The sequence below is a fragment of the Cygnus atratus genome, chromosome 5 (assembly GCF_013377495.2).
Source record: "Cygnus atratus isolate AKBS03 ecotype Queensland, Australia chromosome 5, CAtr_DNAZoo_HiC_assembly, whole genome shotgun sequence".
In the NCBI taxonomy this organism is placed as follows: Eukaryota; Metazoa; Chordata; class Aves; order Anseriformes; family Anatidae; genus Cygnus; species Cygnus atratus.
Window position 1 is genome coordinate 64,750,241 of NC_066366.1, and position 23,472 is coordinate 64,773,712.

A 23,472-nucleotide genomic window follows, 5' to 3' on the forward strand; every position below is an offset into this window, starting at 1 on the left:
AACAATGAATAAAATTACTGAAGACTTGCAAAACCACTGGAAAACATACCAAGCTCCAAAACTGACAGCCAACTTTTTAGTTAATGTAGAGAAACAAACATGGGGATTACATTTTACTTTTATGATAACAAACATTGCCGCGGGCAGAAGCTTTGCACAGCTGACTTACTATATTTTCTGTTATATTTGGATTTTTTAATGACTATAATTGATATATTTAATCTATTCACAAGTTATTTCTTTATAAAGTCTTTGTAATTATTACCTTTGCCCTCCATTTATAAGAGAACAAAGTGCACGTGCTGGAGTCACATTATTAACCATAGCCTTCAGTGCTTTGTCTACCTCTTCCCTTATAAATGTGTTGGATTCACCAGCTTTGTGCAAAAGGACTTTTACTGTATTATCTAGTTCTTGATCCATGCTCTTTTTCAGGTGGGTGAACAAATCCCCTAAACAGACCACAGCAGCTCGAGAAACACCTGAGCGTAAATTCTTGACCTGCACACAGGAAAAACCCAAACAAACAATGAATAATGTTTATAAAATATATTTAGAAATAAGTAAATCTTAATGTTTCCCTTTCTAAGTATTAAATAACTTTATAAGCAACTGAGAAATACATTTCTAACGTGATTTACAATGTGCAAGAATAAAAATACATACACACAAAAATATTTGAAAATTACGATGTAAATTTTTTCAGTCTCTTAGCAAATCAAATAAACTGTTGGAATCTGAAGTATGAGAGCTGCTTTGCTGAACTACGAAGTCACCCTTTTGAGACTGTCCAACAGAGGAAAACTAATCACAGGTTACCATACCATTTCACTTTAGTGTATCTCAGAGCTATAAAATACATATAAACACATATAGCCAGTGAAATGTTCTGCTAGTAAAATTTAACCTCTTGAGCCACAGCCAGACTTGTTTCATGTAGCTTTACAGTCAGAATAGCTGCATGGTAGGCAGACAAACATCTAACAAAGTTCAGACCTTCAATCTTCTTCTCCCTATGTAAAGAAAACATTTAAAATCAAATCACTTGCAAATTTCTCATTAAAACAAACAAACAAAAACAACAACAACAACAAAAAAATTCTAAGGAACCAAATAGCAAACAAATGAGATTGTAAAACGAAGCAATAACATAACATGGGAAATTCTTTCAAAGTCAGTCTACCTTTTAATGTATTTGTAGGACTATTTTAAGATAATATTCTCTAAATTCTACCCTTTAATTCTGTCCACAGCTTGCAGTACGGCAGTTAAAGGATTACTTTCCTTCCCAAAGTAAAAAAGGAAATGGCATTGTTACCCCATTCTGTCTGTTAGAGAAGTAGTGAAGCCTTATATTGCACAAGAAATGACAAGAAGGTATTCCAAGGGTTTCTGAAAGCTTGGATATTAGGCCTCAATTTATAGCATTGACAGCTTAATTTAGATTTGGACTAAAAAAACACTTTCTTTTCTTTTCTTTTCTCATACATCAATTGCAACCCTTCTTCATTTTTGATGTTATCTTCATTTTGCTATATTTTTAAAAGTAAGATATAAAAATAAATGCCTTACACATTACGTTCAGGTTGTAGATAGATGTTTGTACTTACCAGTCATCATCAGCTAAAAGTACCAGGGCTTCTGTCAGTGCTGTTTCTGGTTTTGAAAAGGGCTGCAGTTCTGATGGATCCATTATTTCTGGACTATGAGTGACTGATGGGGTCCGGTCTTTATAGCGTCCTCGTGGCCCAAGAGAAATTTCATCTGCAAAGTCACAAAACATATCAAATCATTAGTATAATCTCAAGAAGACAATTCATTCAAAGGAAGGAAATAAAAAAAGTTTGAGGTGTATTTAGATTGCTGCTACTAGTGACCAGGTTTTCAAAAAGACAGTTTTCCCAGTTACATCCCCAATCATTCGGTACATATGAATAATTTTATTTTTTTTATACAACTACCACTTTACAAAGTCATAAACACAAATGTAGTAGCGATTTTTTTAAATGTAAAAACAGATGTACAACTTGCTAAAGCACAGCACACTAAGAATTGTATAGTAAAACTTAAAGAGCCACTTGAGAAATTCTGAAGAATTTTCTGACCATCATCAGGATAAATGTCTATTCTGAAAAGATTTCTACGGCGTTATTTTAAAGGCATCTGAGTGACAAAACGTACCCAGAAACGTTTTTCTTGGAGAGAGAAGGAGTTGGAAGAGAAGCAATTTGTCATTAATACATTACATCATTTAAGTTTCTAAGCAAAGAAAAAATCCTCTCATGTTGCAAACATCTTCCTAACAGATTTTAGATGAAAAATGTTTCAAGGGGGCAGTGATGAAATCAAATCCTCTTCACACCTACCCCTAAAGTAGTAATTTTCCAGATCATCTCAGGAGAATCGATCGTACAAATATGTCATATTAAACCTGATTATATTTTGGAACTGCCCTACTCCGCATATCCAAATATTTTAACAGTCTTTACATTTAATTTAATGTAACAGCTTACCAGAATCTAGCAAGGCTGAACATTTAGTTTTCTTCAAACTGGATGTTCTTTTTAATGAAGGATTCAAGGCAACATTTTCTAATGACAACGATACATTTCTTGATGACGCTAGTATATCCCCACAGAGATTTAACTCTAAAAAATAAAAGGAAATGTCCAAATCACAACAACAAATCAGAAAATAGGAAAACAACCCTAGTGTTTTCAATCCGAGTTTGGTTTTTGAAATTTTTATTAATTACAGCGTTTCAAATGTTTCCTACAAGTACTTTACTCTCCACCATTTGTATTATAATGCAAATGACTAAATATAAACTGCTGTGTAAAATTAATTCTAGCAATACCTTACGTCATAGTACACAGTCATAATTTTTAGTAATTATCATAGAATTTCAATTTCAACTTCAGCAGCATTTAATAGCATTTTATTTAAGACAAAAACTAATGCTCACTTTCTGTTGTCGTTTTCTCTGGTTCATTTAGTTTAAGTCTTTCCCAAGATTTTTCTTCCTTTTCTTCAAGGTCTTTGACTTCCTGATGTTCTTTGTGATTTCGTTCTTTTCCTTCCTTTTTCTTCTGCCGCATCTTATCCTGGACAGATTTTGACAAGGCCACTTTTATCTGCAGAAAACAATGCACCCATTATGATATGCAATATAATATAATGCATAAACTACCCAATAGCTTATTACCCAGTTCTTGGTATTGTCTAAGGTAAGCATGGACAACTTCTATTTTTGCCATCATTTTACAGAGTAAAAGAAAATTGTTCACATGAATATTAAATTCAATCCTGAAAAGAGCTGAGTGTGCTTTCTGCATGATAAGTAGTCCTACTGGCAAAGACAAGCAACATTCCGCGTTTAAAGTTTTAAGGGAAATAATCTTTTTTCTCTAAAATATCTGAATAGTTAGAGAACTAAGGTCTACAAGAAAAGGTCTTCCATTTCTCTGGCAGCCTTGTGTAGTTTTCTAAAAATTTAAGTAACAAATATACAGTCTGGGCTAACTCACGTTTAAGCACTCAGGCTTTTTAAAGCAATGGTCTTTAGCAGTGCTACCTGATCCTTTTCTCTTGTATGTTTAAGATGCCCATAGTTTCCCATTAAATCTTAATAACATTTAATACATTTGAATTCGATCTCTCCAAGTATTCCTATATTCAGTGGCAAATAGAAAATTTAAACATTTTGTCATTAACTTAAAGCTTTAGTCATGTTAAAATGTTATTTTATATGCTTTCAGATAGACTTGTGATTGTCATTTCTTTTTTTTTTTAATTTATGTCACTAGTTCATTAGACAAATCTTGTTCCATGTTATAACAAATGAAACCCTACTATGGGACAGATATCCCAGACACTACGTTTTACAAGTCCTATTAATGGAGCTAGATTAACACTACAAACGTTCATCCAGAAAACAAGACATGATCAAAGGCAGCCAGGTCCTCCTCCTACATTTCTATGTGCTTTGGGAATGAGAGAAGAGGACATTTTCCATCTCCACTCCATCCTGCAGCCCTTCTCCCAGAGACTTCAAGTTAGGTGGGAAGTTTCTGACACAGCAATTTGCCACTATAAAATATCCAGGTTGAACCAAAAGAAAAAGCAGGGAGAAGCACATTGGTGGCTACAGCCTCATTTCATACATGTGGGGAGCCTTAGTGCCTAAGTGCACCAAAATAGGTTTAGCTCAGACCGTTAGCCTACAGAATTAGGCAGGAAGTGATTTTTTTTTCAGCTATTGCATCCCCAGTGGATACAGAGGTACCTACACAAAGAACAGCTTCCATAAGAGAGACAAAAGATTTTAAAGTCTAATTGTTAATCATTCATCCAGAATATCAAAAACACAGTTAAGTGCCCTGCTCCAATCCCTTGAAAATGGGCCTTGAGCAATTACTGAGCTGCTAGAAAATATTGGTGGATCTGTACAGTGTTTAAAGAGATCCTCTTTTTTTTTTTTTTTAATTCTAAAATATCACTGAATTACAGAAACACCTGATGCAGTTCACTTGACTTGGTATCAACAGTATTGGTAGTTGGTGTCATTTGTAATAGCCCGTTTGAGATGTGAACACAAGTTCCCTAGTGACTATGCCAGCCAAGAAGTTCAGATTTATTTCCTGTGGCGTTACCAATCAACAAATGACATCACACTGCTGTCTCATTTAAACTGCACAGACATGCTGCAAGAAGTCACATTACAGTTTTTATTTAAAATTCGATAGAAAAATAACACTGAATGACAAGAAACGTTTTAGGTTTAATATAAAATTCTGCAAACATCAGAAAAAAGCAAATGTGCTTTCATTGCTGTTTGCAAAATGGTTAAATAAGCAGTCAGAGCAAAAATTTGCACACAGTCAACCAGATGTTCACAGATGTGTTCTCATTGTTAATCCAGATTTAGTCTTCACCACATAATGGAACTCGATCAGTAACAGGATAAAAGGATTTAGGCTGGACTAGATGATCTTAGATGTCTTTTCCAACCTGATAGATTCTATGATTTGTATTCTGCTGCACGTCACCTGAGCTATGAATTAATGCATTTTAACTGAACTCATTTACCATACCATAGAGTCCAAAATTGTATTCACCTGTATTCATACATATTAAAAGAGGAAGCGAGACAGTAAAATAGTCCTGAAATCTTACCTCTTTTTCATTTTCAGCGTGGAAACGAGAAGCACTGCTATGCTGGATGCTTCCCCTACAGATCCCTGAGGATGGCTCAGTCTCCTGTTTGACAGCTTGGTCGTCTCCATTCTCTGCACATGTTATGGACTGGCTATGTGTTTGAGCAGAAGAAGGACTTCCAAAAACACCTGAAAAGCATACTGTGTTGTGCCCTTACCAAAGTAATTATTTTATTCATCCTAACTGAGCAAAAACTAAAGCAAAACAAAATTAATTCCATTAAATAAAAACATTGCCGTTGTCCTATTAGTGCCAATTTCCCCCCAAAGGTAATCTTACCTTATTCTCCCATGCAGGATGGATGCACGTACATGAGTGCACACTAGGCTAGAAGCGAAAACTAACCTTCATAATCTGCTTCCATTCTTTCTTGTTGGAATGGAATTGCATAACCCAGTAAGTGCAAACCTTTCAAGCATAACTCTTTTGCTTCCATTTAAACTGAAGACAGTTAACAATCTAAAATGTTTTAGGGAATTTATTTCTCTTTTTCCCTCTTCAGAAAGTACATTTTCCCTCATTTTAAAAATATGAGATATGGGAGCTAAGTTTTTGGTTTTTTTTTACCATCGATTTTACCAACCTTTACCAACGATTACGACTGCATCTTCAGACAAGACACTTGGCGAAATGAAATCTAGGTTGTTCATCTGTTGAAAACCAGATGTTGACCCTGCAAAAACTAAAAAAAGGAAAAAAAAATCACCCACTGTGCATCAGGTAGTTTACCCTTCGGTACATGTTTCATTCTTCTAAAATGTCATCATTCACTGATATCTGAATTTATTATTTTTAAGAATCAGTTTATTTTCAAGTTACTGAAGTTAACAGGATTCACTAAACATCAGTAACCTCAAAATCTTGAAAAGCATATAGTAAAAAAGATTTCTGCCAAAAGACAGTGAAGATAACCAAAGTTTCTAAAAGGAGGTTAAATCCTTTAAATCAACTGGTTCCACTGGGGAAAACAAACAAACAAACAACAACAACAACAAAAACACAGAAGTTTGAACTCACTTATTGGAAGTATAGAACTGTTTCTTAATTAATTCAGCACAACTTAATCAAAACAGAATTTGCTAAAATATTTTTTCCAAGCAGCACTTAATGTTGTTTCCCATATAACTATCAGCTCCTCAGATTCTTCACTGAAGTGGATGGGATATTATGTATACATATTTATTGGCTACACTAATTGCAAATAAAAAGTGATGATTTGTGACAAAATCACCATTTGTTTTTGCTATTTAACCTGAATAATCTGAAATTTCTAAACAGAAAAGATGGTTTAGGAAAGCGTGACTGCATTCTAGAAAGTGCATAAATAAAATGACTGGGCCACTGAAAAATCTCAGTTGAGGAACGTTCGGTTAAAGTGACAGCCCTATGCTTACATCTACAGCTGCTGTTAAATCTCTAACCGTTGTAAGCACCAGGCACACAGAACCTGGAATAGCCCTCTACCAGGCAAGTGTGCAGCTCAAGCATTTGGGGCTCTTGAAAGGTCTGTTATACTTTCTGCCCTCATCTCAATCTTTAATTTGCCAAAAATAATTTCAGGCAAGATTACGACAGGTGCCTCTTTACCTTACAAATTACCTGATTCTGTGGTTTTGGTTTTGGAGCTCTCCTTTTTATGCTTTATGAGAAAAAACATCAAGTGAAAAGGCTTCTCTTGAATGTGTTATTTTGTCCTCAAACAAAGACTATCATTGGCATCTGAATGTTCCAAGTTTTGAAAACTGTCAAAATTGGTCTTTTGGGGGTTTTCTTGAATACAATCTTGAGACTTCATAAGCTATTTTCTCTTAGACCATAACTAAAAGTGCATCAAATGCTGAATCCTCTTTGGAACCTACCCACATATCAGGACCTTCTGTTCTAAACTCAGGTTCCAGCCTGAAAAATTTATGAATTTCATTTCACACTTGTCATAGGTTAAGCTGGTAATGACAAGAAAAAATGAAGGGGGGTGGTTTAACAAATCTGATTATATACTCTACTTGGACTGCTCAGCTTTAAATGTTTCACACAAAGTAGCACTTCGCCATTTCTATAGAACCGTGAGACCAGACAATTCTATCTATTTAATGTTGAAACAAGATGCAGAAAACAAAAGATCTTACAGGGACAAATACTTCATTATTCAGTGTCTACTGATATGTAGAAAATTGGTAGTTAATTTTTTATTTGCCACAAAAACATAGTTACCTGATGTCTATTTTAGCCACTGGGAGATCTGAACAAGAGGGAGCGAAACAATGTGCTCCTAAAGCTTCCATGTTTTAGTTTTGATGGTCAAAAAAAAAAAAAAAGAACAAAACCTCTATTCTAACAAGCTTATATTTGCAAAATACATCTAGTAGCTCTAGTATGTTCTGACTATTGAAATGACACAAGTTAAATGTGAAATATAAAGTATACTGACTTAAGTTCCTTAATTTTACCAGTGAACAACAGAGCAACTTAAAAACACAAACTTTTAGAGCTCTTTATGTAGTAAGATTGAAATAATATCTTGGCCCTTTTTTCATGGTTTGTACTATCTCTCAATTTTTAGTTTTAATTTAACTTGCACTCTGATTTTAATTAATGACCAAAAAAAAAACACCAAAATCATTAGAGTAAGTATAAAAACTAGAGTATAGAAAAACACTTTAAACACCTTGAAATGCATTTTCTATAAAAGCTGTTTTTAAAAAAAGCTACACATGGCCTCATTTTTTTGCCATAAACAAGAGCTCTGATGAACAGTAATATAGCAAACTCACAAACCTTTTGAATGCTTAAAATTTCTTTGTTGTTCCATATTTTGACTTTTAAAAATAGTTCGTGACGCTTCTTTTTGCTTCTTGTCCTCATAATCTCCACATCCATTGCCACAGTTCAGACGTTGGCCAACTACGCTAACATTAGAGGTCCCTTTATCATCAAATGCTAGCCATGGAAAAGGAAAAAAATCAAGGATTAAAAACAAACTTGTAGTATACTTCTGGTATACTGCAGGATTCTCAGAAAGTTACATTTTCAGAGACTCTCAGACTTTTTTTATGCATACAGTATGAGCATTTTGACAAAGATGCTCAGGCTCTGTTCGTCTTTTACATGCAAAGTTTTTCAACTGCAGATAAACCCAGGTTTCAAACCAAACTCAAAGCCTGAAAAATTGTTTTTCTTTTAAAGTCTTTAAAACATGAACAATGAATATTAATTAATTCATTACTGAAAGCAAAACTAAGTCATAAGTGAACTAAGTGAAAATACTAAAATACTATCTAAAAACACAAGAAATCCTTCCATTTACATAAGCTAGAAGTCATGAAACACATTTTTATGTTACAATCATTATCAATTGAAACTGAGCATTCAGTGCATGACTGATGCAACTTGGTAATCCCAGCAACTGGAGTGCTCCAGGCTTCTTCCTTAGCGAGGAACAGCCAGTGTGCGCTTCTGCTCTCTGTGGCCAGACTCGCTGCGGCTGGCATGGAGGCACTGATGTATTTTCCTGTTTATGCCCATCTGTCTTGAAGTCTTAACCTGGTGGCTGTCAGTGTCAACCTGACTGTGCCCACATGAGATCAAGAGCCCTACTGAAATCCTTAAAAGGTCTCCTCTGTTCCCTTCTTCAGCTAAGAACTTGGACTGGAACAGACTGCTACGTTCTGACAGGGGACGGAAACCAAAGGGAATGTTATGTTGTGGGATCCTTGGCAGTAAGGCTCTTCCAGCAAGGAGAACTACGGAATGTGCCCTAAGATCTGGGCTGCAGTGAGGTGCTCTGGAAAATGACGGCTAGATCCCCGTGAGGTCCAAGAACTCAGTCCAGTGTAGGGCCACAAAGATGATGAAGTGACTGCCAGACCTCTCCTGTGAGGAACAACGGGGAGATGGGACTGTTTAGCCTAGACAAGAAAAGGCTCAAGGGGGATCCCAGCAACGTCCATGACCACCTGCAGGAGGGAGCCAAGAGGCCGGAGTCAGGCCCAGAGGCCGCGGGCCCAGCGCGGAGCCCCGGCGGCTCCCCCAGCCCCTCAGGCAGCACTGCTGGGCCAGGCGGGTGCCGGAGCCCTGGCACAGGCTGCCCAGAGGGGCTGGGGGCTCCTCGGGGACATGTCCAGCAGCCGCCTGGCCGTGGGGCTGGGCACCCTGCTCAGGGGCCCTGCTGGGGCTGGGGGACACAGGGGCACCCAGAGGTGCTCCAGCCCCAGCCACGTGTGATGCTGTGATTCTGTGAACTCCTTCGCCATGAATTTCTGCACTGCCCCCATAAAATCTCATTGTCACAGTGTTTCATATATCAAAATTAAGACCTGGTATGTCAGGACTGCACCACTACTTGCTTTGAGTATTTGGTACAACAGCACCCTCTGGCCTCTGAAACTGTCAAGGGCCCAGGGGAAAGATGTGGTACAGGCCTGACAGCAGGCAGACAGGTTTTCAAGGTGTCAACTGTTGAAATGTGCGCAAGCTTAAATGTTACAGAAAAGATTTGGGAAGTAAGAAACATCTAAGAGATGTCACTCTTTCTACTATAACAAATGTAAGAGAAGGTGATAAAATTCATCACAGAGAAACAGCTGAAGCAATATGAGATCAACTAGAAAAAAAATTAAAGGTATGTGAGGGTTGAAAAAGTTTCCAGAAGAACAGAAAAGAGTATAAGTGTTACACTTTTAAAAAATATATATTGAAGGAAGAACCAGGAAACAACTGATGATATGCTGGGGCAATCATATGCTGGGGCTTCCAGGACAGTACCAGGGCAAATAATGGATTTGGAAGTACCCATCAGAAAACACTGTGATCAGAGAAATCTGCTCTCCTTTTATGACACAGCAGCAGACCTCGTGGGCAGGAAAGAAGGTAGAGATGCCATATGTCATCCTAGACATATGTGTTCGGAGTAGTTACCAAGAGCTTCATTCTACAAATGGAGATACATATAAAGCAGGGTTCTGCTGCAGTCTTTTTTGAACCGTGTATTATCCAGTATTTTGCCCAAACAGGCTGTGTATATGCCAAATTCAAACAAAGGACAGCAAGTGGGAAAAATTGACACATGCTTGAGGACAGGATCTGAATTCAAGAAGCTGATGATAAAGTAGAATAAGGATCCAAGAAGAACCAGTATGCAATACAAAAGAAGTACAAGATTGTACAGGTAGGAAAGGACTAATTTTGCATGTTGTACAACAACATAACCATAACTATCTTGCCTAAGTTTTCTACACTTCCTCTGCAATCAACAGAGAGATATGTCCGGGGACAGCTCTTCACACATTAAAATAGATGTCTTACATGGGCCAGACAAATCACTCTCTGTAGAAGCATTCCTCCCTCCCCTCTCATGATCGAGGAATATTTACGCTAGAAGGCAAAACAAATGTCTGCACTTCAGAGCACTTCCGTTAGGCAAGATGAACCCCAGCTATAGGTACAAATAATCAGACATATAAAGACAGGGTGGGGATTAAGTGGAAAACCCGTAAACATTACACAGTGATATGGAAACAGTTCCACAGGTACATGTAATTTACACTCCTTTCAACAGTAAGTGCATAACAGGTATTGTACAGATACTGCATTTCAGGAAAGAGGTAGATCTGTTGAAAACAGCTTAGCTGACGGCAGTTAAAAAGTCCAGAAAGTTTGAAGAAGGAAAGCTAGAAAAAAATGGGAGTTAGTCAGAGGACAGAAGACAAAAGGGAGGAATAAAAAAGGAATAATCTTCTGATACATAAAAGGTAGTTGCTTGAATCAAGAAAATATTCCAATTCTTTGAATTAAAATCAGAAAGTAAAGAGATTAAATTACAGCAAGGTAGATCTAGGTTCAATATTATGAAAAAAACAAACAAACAAACAACCTTGCATCTGATGAGAACAGTTAAATGCCAACCTGATTTTTAGAAATTCTCCAAGTTCCTGTGTAAAAAATTGAGCTTTTTGAGATTTGACCTGTGAGATGGACCAAGCCCATCTATCTTCCAGTAGTGGAAGCAAAGGACTCTTCTTTACCAGTTAGCTGTACATGTATTATGATGTTGACCTTATCAGTAAAGCATGTTGTCAGCTCTTCACAGGAGGTCCAGTGCCGTCTATTCCAGCTGATTAACTGGTTCAGTAAGTAAAATAAATGTGTTGCTCATTATTTTACACCAAACGTCAATTTCTCACAGAAGCTCTTTCATATAATGAATATCATTAACCACAATATGTATTACTATGTACGTGCGGTATTTGCTTTCTGACTTAAGCTGTTACCTGACAAACCTACTTTCTAATTTATTCCAAGAAAAAGGAGTGGCTTTATTTAAAATGAGGAGCAATTACTTAAATTAATGAAAAAGGATCATCAATATCAGTCTTGACTATTATTCATTGATTATGATGGTTTTGTGAATTCAGGCCTTTACGATGCCCTCCTATCTCAATCACACAAAGCTTTGTAAGCTTCCTGGAAAAAATCACGGCTGCTGAGGCTGAAGAAGGGTGCATCAGAGTAGTCACAGAATCTCAGAATCACAGAATCGTAGGGGTTGGAAGGGACCTCAAGAGATCATCGGGTCCAACCCCCCTGCCAAAGCAGGTTCCCTAGAGCAGGTTGCCCAGGTAGTCACTGGGAAAAAAGGTCAGAAAAGAAGTTCGTGGACATGGCTCCCACTGTTCCTTTTCTCTAAGGAAATATCTCCTTCTACTTGAACCAAAATTGATTAAACATACATAATCATAAACAATTGATTTCTGCCCTTGACAGAAATCTGCAGTTACCTGTTGTTCACTATAAGCATAAAATTGAACAGCATCACTTAACTTCTACTTCCTACCAGGAAATTAACTGCTTGCAACCTTTTGACCCTTCCCACTCTTATCTGTTGGTGTCCAAGGAATTTTCAAGCAATACAGTTTTGAATTTTGAAGTGCATGTACTCACATGCGGCGTTTGCATTAACACATTTTATCTTGACATAGTAAAGAAGAAACCTTGAGCTCCTCCTTTCCTTCTGTACCACAGTATAATCTCATCTTGACCAAATAGTGTCTAGCAATTACCTTTTCTTAAGTGCTTAAGGGACACGAGCTCATTGAACAAATAAGAACACTCAAAGTCAAATCAACTGATTATTCTGTCACATCAATGAAGCAGGATATATACATTCATAAGCACAGTGAAATACCTGTACTTGAGTTATGTTCTGCCGCATTTGCATCTCGATTTCTTGCTGAAGATACTCTTGCAGGCTGTGATTTTCTGCCAAGCAGTGGAAAGGTGTCTGACCTGTTACAATACAAAACACATTTTGTAAATACAATTCTACACACTAGTCAGAGCCCAACTGAATAATACTTTCTAGCAAAGACATCAATAGATTTCAGTTTTTCCTCCCCAGTGTACCTCGTGGACAAATGTTTCCAGAATACTTCTGCAAGTGCTCACACTGAGTAGAAAAAGAAAATGAATTCAGCAGAAATAATTTGATGAGCAGGTCCATTATAAAGAACAGCATAAAGACAACCCTTAAAAGTAATCTTTACACTAGGACTACAATGAGCATAAATTCAAAAAGCTACGGAATCATTTGGCCTAGGGGACTGATACTGCTGGTTCCAATCTGGCAAAGAACGGCAAACAACAGTGACCAAACCCACTACTAGCCTTTGGCTATCAGAAATGAGCTGTTTTCAGCTCAGTTTCTAGCAGACAGATATTCACCAGGAAAATGCTGTTACCTACAGCATTATCTTCACACATTTTTCTTAAATGATGCATTTGAATATTAAAAATGATTCATCCGAGTACTCTGAACTGTTAAATACTGCGCTTACCTACATAATAATCACAGGGAAACAGCAGCTCTTCCACTTTCTGCTAGTACAGAACGCACACAACCAGAAGACCGGCATACTTCCGAAATATCACTAATACAAGTATCATGCTCCCACTGCTCACAGTAGTTTACCAGTGGCTACACCGATACTCCTAAAAGCAAATACGTAGAAGAAGCCTACATTTTTGTTGCCCAACTATCCTGATTTTGTGGACAGACAATGCCAATTTCCAGTGCTGGAAAACTAGCATCTGAAATACACTGTCTGAACATTTTCGGAACATTCCAAGGCTTCCAAAGTCTTCTGGGATATATTTTGTCACATCTACAAATTCATTCTCCCTGCCAGACATCACCTTTGTTACTACTTCAGAATTCCCATTTCTGTGAATCCTGTAAAACATTAAGCTTATGAGTGACTGAAAAATGAGAACGGTATGTGGTACAGAACGCGTACTTAGAGGTGCTCTAGCTAAAATCTTGCCTGGAAGAACATCACATACAGAATTTTATAGTCTTGACTTTTTAGGTATTCTAGCATTATCATGTGCTATTTTAAAAACTGTGTTTTGGCAGTAATGCATATAGGGAAGTTAAGCATATATAGTTTAGTTCTGAGACTTCACAGCCGTAAAAACCCTCAGATTCTGAATCATTCCAGTCTGCCTCCATCTCAATAATCTTTCTGGTTTATATATCCTCTTTTTTTTTTAATTCTGTTTTACATATCCTCCTTTTCCTACCCTATTCACAAAAATAAAACGTATCTTAAGATCAGAGCTACAAGTAGCTTTATCATGGGATCCTAGAGCAGAAAGGGGGAATCTGAACTGCAGACTTTGAGAAGTTTCTCAGACTTTTTTATTTCATTGTAAAATAGTTTATAAAATGGAAACAGTTCATGATTTGCAATAACAAGAAAAACCTACACCGTTTTCCTCTTATTGGAAAAAAAAAAAAAAGCAACAATATTCCTGCTTCAACGTCCACGCTGCAACAAGCCAACTTTATCCATCCTCTCAACTCATTCTCCTTCTTACTCATTTGTTTAGGCTACGGTTCACATAACTTCTATGACAGGCTGAAGTCTTAATAAAATATTTACTACCACTGCCAGGACTTTACCAACTGCACTGTGTTACTATGACTGCACCATGCAACTCTTTAAAATTAAAAGCCAGTGCGAACCAGAATAATATAATTAACCAGTTATTGTATAAAGCAATGCATTTTTAGGTAGAAAAGTAATTCGCAGATAAAAATCAAGCTATTAAGCAAAGCAGTCTCATATAAAAAATGAATTACAGATTTCACCCCTGTTAATATTTAACTAACACCAGCAGAGACTGTGTGAGAATTTCAAAGCAGAGTTAACATACAAGTTCCACTCACATTATTCTCTTTCTCTGAGGAACCGTGGATATAGGAGATGTCAAAGACTCCTGGCTGTAAACTCCGCTTTCGCTATAGGAGCCCACGCTTGGCGAGGAAGCATGGGAAGGGGAATCCCCAGACAGGTCAAGTTTCAGAGCAGAATCAGGACTTTCAAGATCTGAAATGTTGCTGCTTAGCTTTGCTCTCTTCTTAGCTGCGCTGTTTCGTAGAGATCTAAGTGAACTTTGCATCTAAATGGGATTAAAAAAAAAAAAAGCTTTTAACCACTGCATAGGTAAAAAGCTTTTTGAAGCAAAAAAGAAGTATGGTTCTGAATGTCAATTCAAGTCCATGGTAGTTCATTGCACGTGGCCCTAGCGGGCAATGTGACTGAACATTTAGGTATGTTATGCGGCATTGTAAAGATCCGATTTCATTGTTTTACTTCAGGAGATTTAGTATTTCTCAAACATCAGACACCCGAGCAGCAGAGGGAGCTACAGGATGCCTTAGCAGTACTGGGCACAGCGGCAGGGAGCAGCACAGGCTCCCTGCCTACACGAGGGGATCACTGGACAGCCCACGGGGCTGGGGAACAGCGGTGCGGGATACACAGCTCCGCTCACTGCAGATTATTTAACGGACCAGTAACGGGAAATGCGGGGGTGAGTCTCTTTGACAAGGCTCATGGGTCATGTAAGGAAAAGATTTTTGAAGGTATTAAATATCTCAAGTATTTACTAAGTCACCACTTGACTGGCACGCTCAGAACACTGCCACTGAATACACGTTGGGCACGAATTATTACTAGCGGACTTCCTCTTACAGGAGGACCTTTTGAGCCTAACGCCAAACGCGTCTGTGCTGTATAAAACAGATGCAGGTGGCATCACATCCATCCAGCTTCACATCAGTTTTTCTCATTTTACACCAGGAAAAAATAACTGAATTCTAGGAGAGCTGGGACATGCTGAGTATCAAAGACAGCCCACTTAACCAACCTGGGAGGCTGAGGAAACTCCAAGCCCAAAGAACCCTTCAGCAATGAAGTTATTAGTTCTAACAGATAAAAGGATTATTATTTAAAGCTGAGGTGAAATTTAAAATTAAGTCAAGATAATGAGAACAAAAGCTGTACAAAGGCCTGCAGTTCTGTCTCAGTACTACAATAACTGAAAGCGTTATGATCTGGCTCCGAGGAAAAGAAGTGAAATTAAGATGCCTGGAACAAAGACAGGACTAGGGCTTCAGTGTCGGTACTTTAAAGTACCGTGGGCTTTAGTTAGTGGGCTTTAGGTGTTGGGCTTTAGTTAGTGTCTGTTGAACACTCAACGGTGTCTCACTGAAGACCTGCTGCACTGATCATAGTGTCAAAAAGACATTAATTCAGAAATGTTTATTATTTTCTGGCACTTGTTTTTTTTATTATTATTTTTAAAAGTTTATAATCTATCAGTTGGAAAAGTGTGTTAAAACACACTTAAACAAACCTCTTCTTGGTCCACTTCCTCGCCATCAAGAGTTAGCTCTGAAAGATCAGCTGCAAGCTTCCTGTCCCATTCGTTCACCCACACGTCCTCACACTCTTCGTTTTTCCACTTTGTCACACTTAACTCGATCTTATCGGGCAGCGGGCTGGCGAGCCGCGGTATGGGGGGGACGGGTCTGGTCCCATTCAGGCCTCGCCGGGAAGCTGGATGTCTCACCAAGGTGGGCTTCAGCCGCAGAGAGGAGTGTTTCTCCTGCAAATTGTCCCCTGAATAAGACAGAACCAGGCGTCAGTCCTCTGGAGAGACGGCAGGAACACAGCACTGACCAGAATAAACTTCATGCCTCATTTCTTTGTGGTACAGGGAAACTCCTTTGAAAATGAGGTGAGCTATGTTAAAAAACATGCTAATGCACTTAATAGAATTTACTGTTATAAATACATTTCAAGAACATTCAGTTTAGCTGAGTGTGCGCAAATTTTTACAACAAGAACACAAAAACAGCCATATGAGTCAGACAACAAGCTCGTCCCCTAACAAGGTGAGAAATGGACGCCTGGGAGCATTTGGACAGGATTTAGGGACATGCAGAGGGCTGGACACTGGCTGACATGCTGTCCTGGTTCATATGTCCACTTTCTTTACCAAGAAATTCTTAGTTTGGGCTTCTACAGCAGCCTGCAGTCATCAGTTCCACAATGAGCATTAAAAAAGTACTTTCTTTTATTTAAAACCTGATGTCACTGAACCCCCTTCACGTATGCATGTATACTTATATTCACGTGTATGAATATATCCACACATGAAAATAACTTTCTCACACAAACTAAATATTGATTCCTTGTCCAACTTATTTTTATACCATTCAAATTTGAAGAACTGTCAACATTGCTCTAATCAGCTAAATTATTTAAGTACTTGTGACTAAATAAGCTTAAAACTATTTCAGGTTAACTGATGTGTACATGAGGTCTTCAAAGACGGAAGAAATCAGACCATAAACAGCATCCTGTGCCATTAGCTGTCAGTGTAAACGGGGATGAAATCAGCATAGACTCCACTACCTGGAGATGTAGCTGTCTGTAACCAGCATTTAAAGAGCTATTCCGAGTACTAGAAATTTGACACATCAGTTCCCAAATGCAAATAAAGAGGTAAAAAGGCAAAATGCAGTGAGCAATATTTTCTTCTACACGTGTTATTCTGAGCATTAAAAGTAGCAGGCCTTCCTGTACGGGTTTCCCTTAAAAGTGCTACATTTTGGGATCTGTTTTTCTTTTAGTTTGATGGTAAACTTTTCACTGATGATATCAGTGAACAGGAATATTCCTGTTTTCCTAATAGGAAAAGCAGAGCTGCTGCATATTTTTTATCCCACATATTTAAAAGACAAAAGGAATGAAACATTTCAGTACTCCCAATTACCAATACACGAAGATGCTGCTTTTAAAAAGACGCCTCCAGTGATACGACTAGACTAGAGCAGGCATAAAACCCACACACTTCTAATTACAATTGGGGTGTTGCGTGAGTCCCAATTTACCTGGCACTGTAGGCTTTCTGACTACTGCTTGAAGTCACCCAACATGCAAACCTGCAATCAATTCTCAGTATATTGACAACATTCCTACCTGTATTGTCTCCGGACTTTTGACTACGAAGGTGCTTCTGAGAACTAGGCTTCGGCAGTCCTTCAAAGCTTTTAAGAGGCCAGGAGTTTGAGAAGTTCATGGTATTATCTTGTGACTTTTTTGGAGAGTCAGCTGGCGAGGAGACGTGCTTGGGGCTGGTCCTGGGTGATGACAGAGGGTAGGACGGCAGAATGAAGGCCCCCTGGCTCGCATTAGGACCTTGGAAGGACAACGAATGTTCTACTTGATTGCAAAAACTTCTCTGGGTCTTGCTGGAAAAATTTAGGCTGGCACAGACTGAGCAAAGAAAAAGAGAATGGTATTTGAGGTAATTACCCTCTTTGACAGATGTTACAATAGTAATTTATAATGAAATAATACACTCTCTGCACAATCAAACTTGAAAGTCAGCATTTTACCCAAGCAGTCATGTAAAAATCAGCTAACTTAATGCTGCAAATTGCATCCTCCCTCAAAATATCAATTTCCTTTTTTCTGCATTTGATCAACCAAGTTTGGACCTAAGCTGTTTTGCAGACGTTTTAAGATTTGTATTTTTAAAAAAGAATCATTCAAGTAGATAGAACACAGCTCTGCTGCTTGCTGCTCTGTATTCCACGTCTGCATTGCATAAAATTTACAAACACAACTTTCAAAATTCAGTGATACAAGAGCACAAATAAACACAAATGTTATAAATGTTACTTCCTTTAAAATAAAACCCCAAAATTACATTTCCTAGAAATCAGTAGATCACAAATGGAAAGATGAAGATAGATTTAGAACTAGACTGTTCTAATGCTTTTCCATGAAATGCAAATATTGACCTCAAAAATAGCAGGAAGAGAACTGTTCCCCACATACACTCATGCTTTTACCCATGGCAAGTGAGTAAGAGAACAAGTTTTAACAATGTTCCTGACAGCTTCTGGAAAGCTCATTTTAAGCTGGACGATTCCAGCAACCTCCCCAAGAGTACAGCCCCACAAACAACTCCACTGGCACAAGAATGGGGAAGCACAGCCCGAGAGCGAGAACAAGTGACGGTGAGTTTGGTTTGGGGAACCTATTAAAGATCTGCACCACTCCAAAGAAGACCGTTCAGTTACGCCTTTAGTTATTGTTACAGCACAAACACGTCATTTACAATCAGATAGCTCCAAGGTCTCTGTCTTCTGTGCCTGCTGCTTTCCCAGGCTGCAGCATCCCAGCACTCCCTGGCTGTCCCAGGGCAGTGACACCGAGAAAACCAAGTCCGGTGTGGGTGGTGCTGCTGGAGAAAGGCTCAGGTAACAGTAATTGCTGGCACAGAATCTGTTTGCAGAGAATTAATCAGCAAGTATGGTCGAAGTACTTGACAGCCTTCTGAAGACCGAGGGGAAGAGAACAGAAGATCGGCCTTGTAGTTAGAGGCAAACAGCGTACAGAAATTTTCTCCTGTCTTTCCACTAGAAGAACACAGTATGCAGAGCCCGTAAGTGGTGAGAAGTAAACTCAGCGAATGACGTTCCTGCACATCTTGCAAGAAGGCTGTCAGCCTGTCACTCGTCCAACAGCTGGAGCCAGCTGGACCCCTCCAAGCAGCTTTGTCCACAATTTGGTACCTCTGCCATCCATTCCTCCGGACAGTGAGTTTACTCCTTCGCTAAACACTCACCTGGTCATTTTACTGTTATTACTACTTAGGAGCAGCCAACTTTCTGCATGCTGCAGGTCCTGCCTTACCCCAGCCTACACCTGCAGGGTTAAGGCACACTTTTGAAACTAGCAGCAAAAACCGCCTGACGTGGCGGTGCCCTGGAAACCTGCCTAGTAAAAACTGCACAGAGACCACCAGCCAGGTGTCAGCTAATTGTGGGCTTCAGGGGCAAGCAGAGCAATGACAATGAGAACCAAACGCTCTGCGTGTACCAACACGGTGTCCCTGCTGCACCCGGCGGAACTAAGCCGACTGCTCACTCCTACCAAGACACTTCCAGCCACCAACCTCTGCTGCCCTGCATGCCTTAAGGAGGACCAAAAGAGGAACACTGACTCGTGTCAGAGGGACCGGGCTCAGACCTGGCCTTTGCTGTTCAGCAGGCTGGACTGATCTGATCTATGTTATTAGCAGAACTTAAAAAACAACAAAAAAAAGAACACCAAAAAACATAAAATTTCCAAAAAAGTTCAGTTTCTGTTACAGTACCACATTTTATATAGCACTGTGACACAGTCAGGTATCAAAGGGTTGCAAATAACCACAAATGAAAACCACTAAACAGGAGTAAGGCACAAATGTGTTTGCATGGGGACAGTACAACATTTTGATAAGCGTTTTTATTTCTTAAGGCAGCACAGAAGAGACATTTCCAAAGTGACATGCACTGACTTATGATACAGTTAAAATCCATATACCTTTGTCTTGCTGACAGTTATTTAATCCTAAAAACTGTAAATCAGAGTCCACACTACCACTCTTCCCATGTGTCTGTGCGCATCCAAGTGTTCCACATTTCCCTGAAATATGCGGCTGATGAGAGCCCATAGCACCTTTCAAAAGAAAAACACAAATAACTAGATAAATACTTTACATACAGTGTTTAACAAAACATACACAACAATATGTAACAGGGAAGGAAGACACTGTCTAACTTACAGTGTAAAACCTAACTAGTCACTAAGTTCTGAACTGAGAAGTTTCTAAGCTACCCCATAACACTGCTCGTAGGCACAAACGAGAAAAATGGCTGGCTGTTCCTCAGGGCACTCTTCCAACTCCGAGAGCTGGAGGGGCTCACAAACAAACAAAAAACACAGAACAATCACCTCTTTAAATATCTGACAACAGAGGGAGGACAACACCTTAAACCCCCAAAATGCAATGAATTTCTTTAGTGTGATATCACCCCTTGCATAACAAGTGGGTGAACTTTGCATTCCACACACGTCAGTGCTCCTCAAACAACGCTGGGCATATAACCTACTGCCAAGGGAAGAGAATAGATCAGGTCTGGTCTTGCCCAGTCTCTTCATATGCCTTTCGGCTATCAAAATACAAATCACTGCTACACATGAATTAAGTGTAGCACTACACCTACAATCTTCTACAGAGCTGTCTTTCAATACCATGACATTTTACATCCTTTAAAACAATCTTCAAAGCTTACTCTTCGGACAGCTTTCTACTGTAGCTGTTTACACAATCAAAAAAACAAAACAACAGAAAAGTAAATCTATGTTAGATATGAACTGATCAGGTCTTCTGAAGAGCCTACCACACATAAGTATGACCTTCCGAACATGTTGTCCGGTTTAGGGTTTGGTGTTTAATATCCTGCAGTCACTGTCAACGATTCTTGAGAAGTGCTATTCTAGCCAACAGTGTGTTCTTGCTGAAAAGTCAGTAAAATTCTATGTCTCTTTGTGATTTCTTCTTTATCTGTAATTCAAATTGTATTTTACAGCGTGAAAAAAAAAAAGGCTGAATTACTTTGTTGCTGATCTACATGACACTTCTTTTTCCTAATTTTGCAAGAGCAGCGGGAAGCTCTGTATTTCAGGGATATCCCGAGCCCCCTTGTTCAGCACGCCTGGTCACAAAACCACACTATTGCTGTCTGATCTCACTGTGAAATAACACAGCGCAACCTGCAAAAAAGGCTGGCCCATAAACTCGACTGGAGCCATCTAATCCAGAGCAGATCTGTGTGCACAGCAGCGCTGCTTGCCGGTGCAGCGCGCTTCTTCAGGAGCACGAGTGGGACTTCTGCAGCGTGCTGCAGCTGGAGGCAGAGCCCTGTGCCTGTTACCCAAATCTTCAGAGTAAATGAAAATAAATAACAAACCCAATAATCAGCAGATGATTAACCGTATCATGAAGCTATAAATTTATGCTCAGGTTCTTATAAATCTTTTTCATAAATGGCAGATCAAACATGCATCTCTGTCAATACTTACCAGCACAAACAGAAGAATGCTCAGAGTTAAAATCTATACTATTCTGAAACAAATTCCTCGGCGGCCTTTTTCTACTAAAAAATAACTCCTCACTGACTGGCATTCCTTGAGAGGGCCTTAACTTTGGAGAATGAAGAAAGTCATTGGATGGAGAGAACTGCGGGAGAAAGGAAAATAAAGAAACAAAGGTGCGCGTGAACAGGACGCTTGGCTCTTTCCTTTACGAACAGAACTGCTCCCACCACCCCTGGAGCAGAGCCCCCCGCTCGCTCCTGCTGTGCTAGGGGCTGTGGCCCCCGAAGGGGCCGAAATGAGAGCCCCTGGGCAGAAGGCGCCTCGGGTGCCAGCGCGGCCCTGCCGCCCGGCCCTGCCGCCCGGCCCTGCCGCCCAGCACGCACTGCTGAGGGGCGCAGGCCGCGTGCCGAAGGCCACCCCAATCCCCCGCGCCCACCTCAGGCGGCCCGCGGCCCTGGTGCTCAGGCCGGGCACCCCGAGGCTAAACGCACGCTTCAGAGCCTCAGCTGCCGGTTATGTGCGGCTTGAGGCCCCGTTTCAGAGGCAACGCAGGTCAGTGACAGACGTAGCCCAGATGGCAAAAGACTGTCTGAGCTACAGCCACGTATACTGCGCTGCACCTGAATACTGCAAGCCGTGAACCTGGTGGAAGCGTCCATCCAGACCTGCTGGTTAGGATTTACAAAAATAAGTATATACCAAAATGTACGCTACGCACACAGAAACAATGACAGCAAAATAAAATGGAAAAAGAATGAGAAACAATCACCTAAATCCAAAACTTTACCTAAGTTTAAAAAAAAAGTGTCCAATTCTGTCTTCACACATTAAACAGTCCCACCTAACCCTTTATTAAAAGATAAAAAAAATAAGATATGAAGCCTCTCACTGTCATGAAAGCAAACACAAAGCTTTGCTGCAGCATGGCCAAGTCAACAGCTCAAAACTTCAGGTCACACGCGCACAAAGACTGGCAGAATTGTTTATAAAACTTAGAAGTCAGCCTTAACCCCATGGCTCAGCAATACAAACTACCAAGGGTTCCTCTGTCAACAAAAGGCAGTTAAGTTTTAAATGCAAAACATTTGGATGAACATTTTATTTTCCCAGCTATCCAATACTTTAAGTGTTTGAAAGCCTTTAGTCAGTTTCCAGTTGTCACTCAAATACAGGTTGACACTTCACATTCAAGAAGAAAAAAGGTAAATAGAGAGTTAACAAAATAAATATTAACATTTTGATTTACATTAAGCTGTGTAACTTTCAAAATAGGCAATGTCTGTCTGAGTTGTGAAAAAAAGCATGCTTCAGGTTCAGTCCGAAGGCTGCATTTCGTAGTATCAGCACCTTGCAATCAGAACCAATTATAGTTAAAGGAAAACTCTGAATAATATACTTAGGAAAGAAAAGATCAAGCTTTGGAGGTTTCTTGTTCTCTGATTTAATTATTAAAATCGGTAATTAAAATCATTTCCAGGCTACATTAACTCCGTTCTCCCCTTTCGCAGCCAAGGCTCCACACAGAGGTCAGACCAGAAATCTGAACCGAAATGGAAATATTTATTCAGGATCAGACAGAACAGCGTCACGGCAAGCCTAAAAGCCCCACTCAATATTCCCTCTGTGTGAACGGAGACGTTACAGTCTAACGTACACGTAGTACATTCACTTAAAAAAAAAAGAAGTGCTCTTTTTAGATTTTAAAGGTCTGAAGGTCTCAGTTCACCCTAAAGATGGTTTCTGAAACCGGGGACTCAACGCAAGCCCTCGCCCTATGAAACTGTGACTGCCGATGAGCCCCTAAATCCTCGCTTCGCAGCCTGGCCCCGCCACCTGCCCGCGCTGCAGTGTCCCATGAACCTGCCCTGTGGAAGGGCTCAGCCGGGCTCCTGACAGGGCCAGCAGGGCCGCCAGCACCCCGCGGGGCCACCTGCACCCCGCGGGGCCACCCATACCCCCCAGGGCCACCAGCACC

General features: G+C 39.6%; 1 protein-coding gene across 1 annotated transcript in view; it reads right to left on the minus strand.

Annotated features, from left to right (window-relative positions):
- The window catches only part of TOGARAM1 (TOG array regulator of axonemal microtubules 1), a 45,982-nt gene that overhangs the window by 10,373 nt on the left and 12,137 nt on the right, over window positions 1-23,472 (minus strand). The window contains exons 3-16 of the mRNA XM_050711143.1: window positions 21,483-21,639; window positions 19,941-20,075; window positions 17,544-17,840; window positions 15,913-16,178; window positions 14,441-14,673; window positions 12,398-12,498; window positions 7,993-8,154; window positions 5,801-5,899; window positions 5,176-5,345; window positions 2,966-3,134; window positions 2,514-2,648; window positions 1,611-1,764; window positions 908-1,013; window positions 266-501 (exon numbers count right to left, since the gene is read on the minus strand). Of these exons, the coding sequence (XP_050567100.1) occupies window positions 266-501; window positions 908-1,013; window positions 1,611-1,764; window positions 2,514-2,648; window positions 2,966-3,134; window positions 5,176-5,345; window positions 5,801-5,899; window positions 7,993-8,154; window positions 12,398-12,498; window positions 14,441-14,673; window positions 15,913-16,178; window positions 17,544-17,840; window positions 19,941-20,075; window positions 21,483-21,639 (2,420 nt within the window). The remainder of the gene's footprint in view (window positions 1-265; window positions 502-907; window positions 1,014-1,610; window positions 1,765-2,513; window positions 2,649-2,965; window positions 3,135-5,175; window positions 5,346-5,800; window positions 5,900-7,992; window positions 8,155-12,397; window positions 12,499-14,440; window positions 14,674-15,912; window positions 16,179-17,543; window positions 17,841-19,940; window positions 20,076-21,482; window positions 21,640-23,472) is intronic.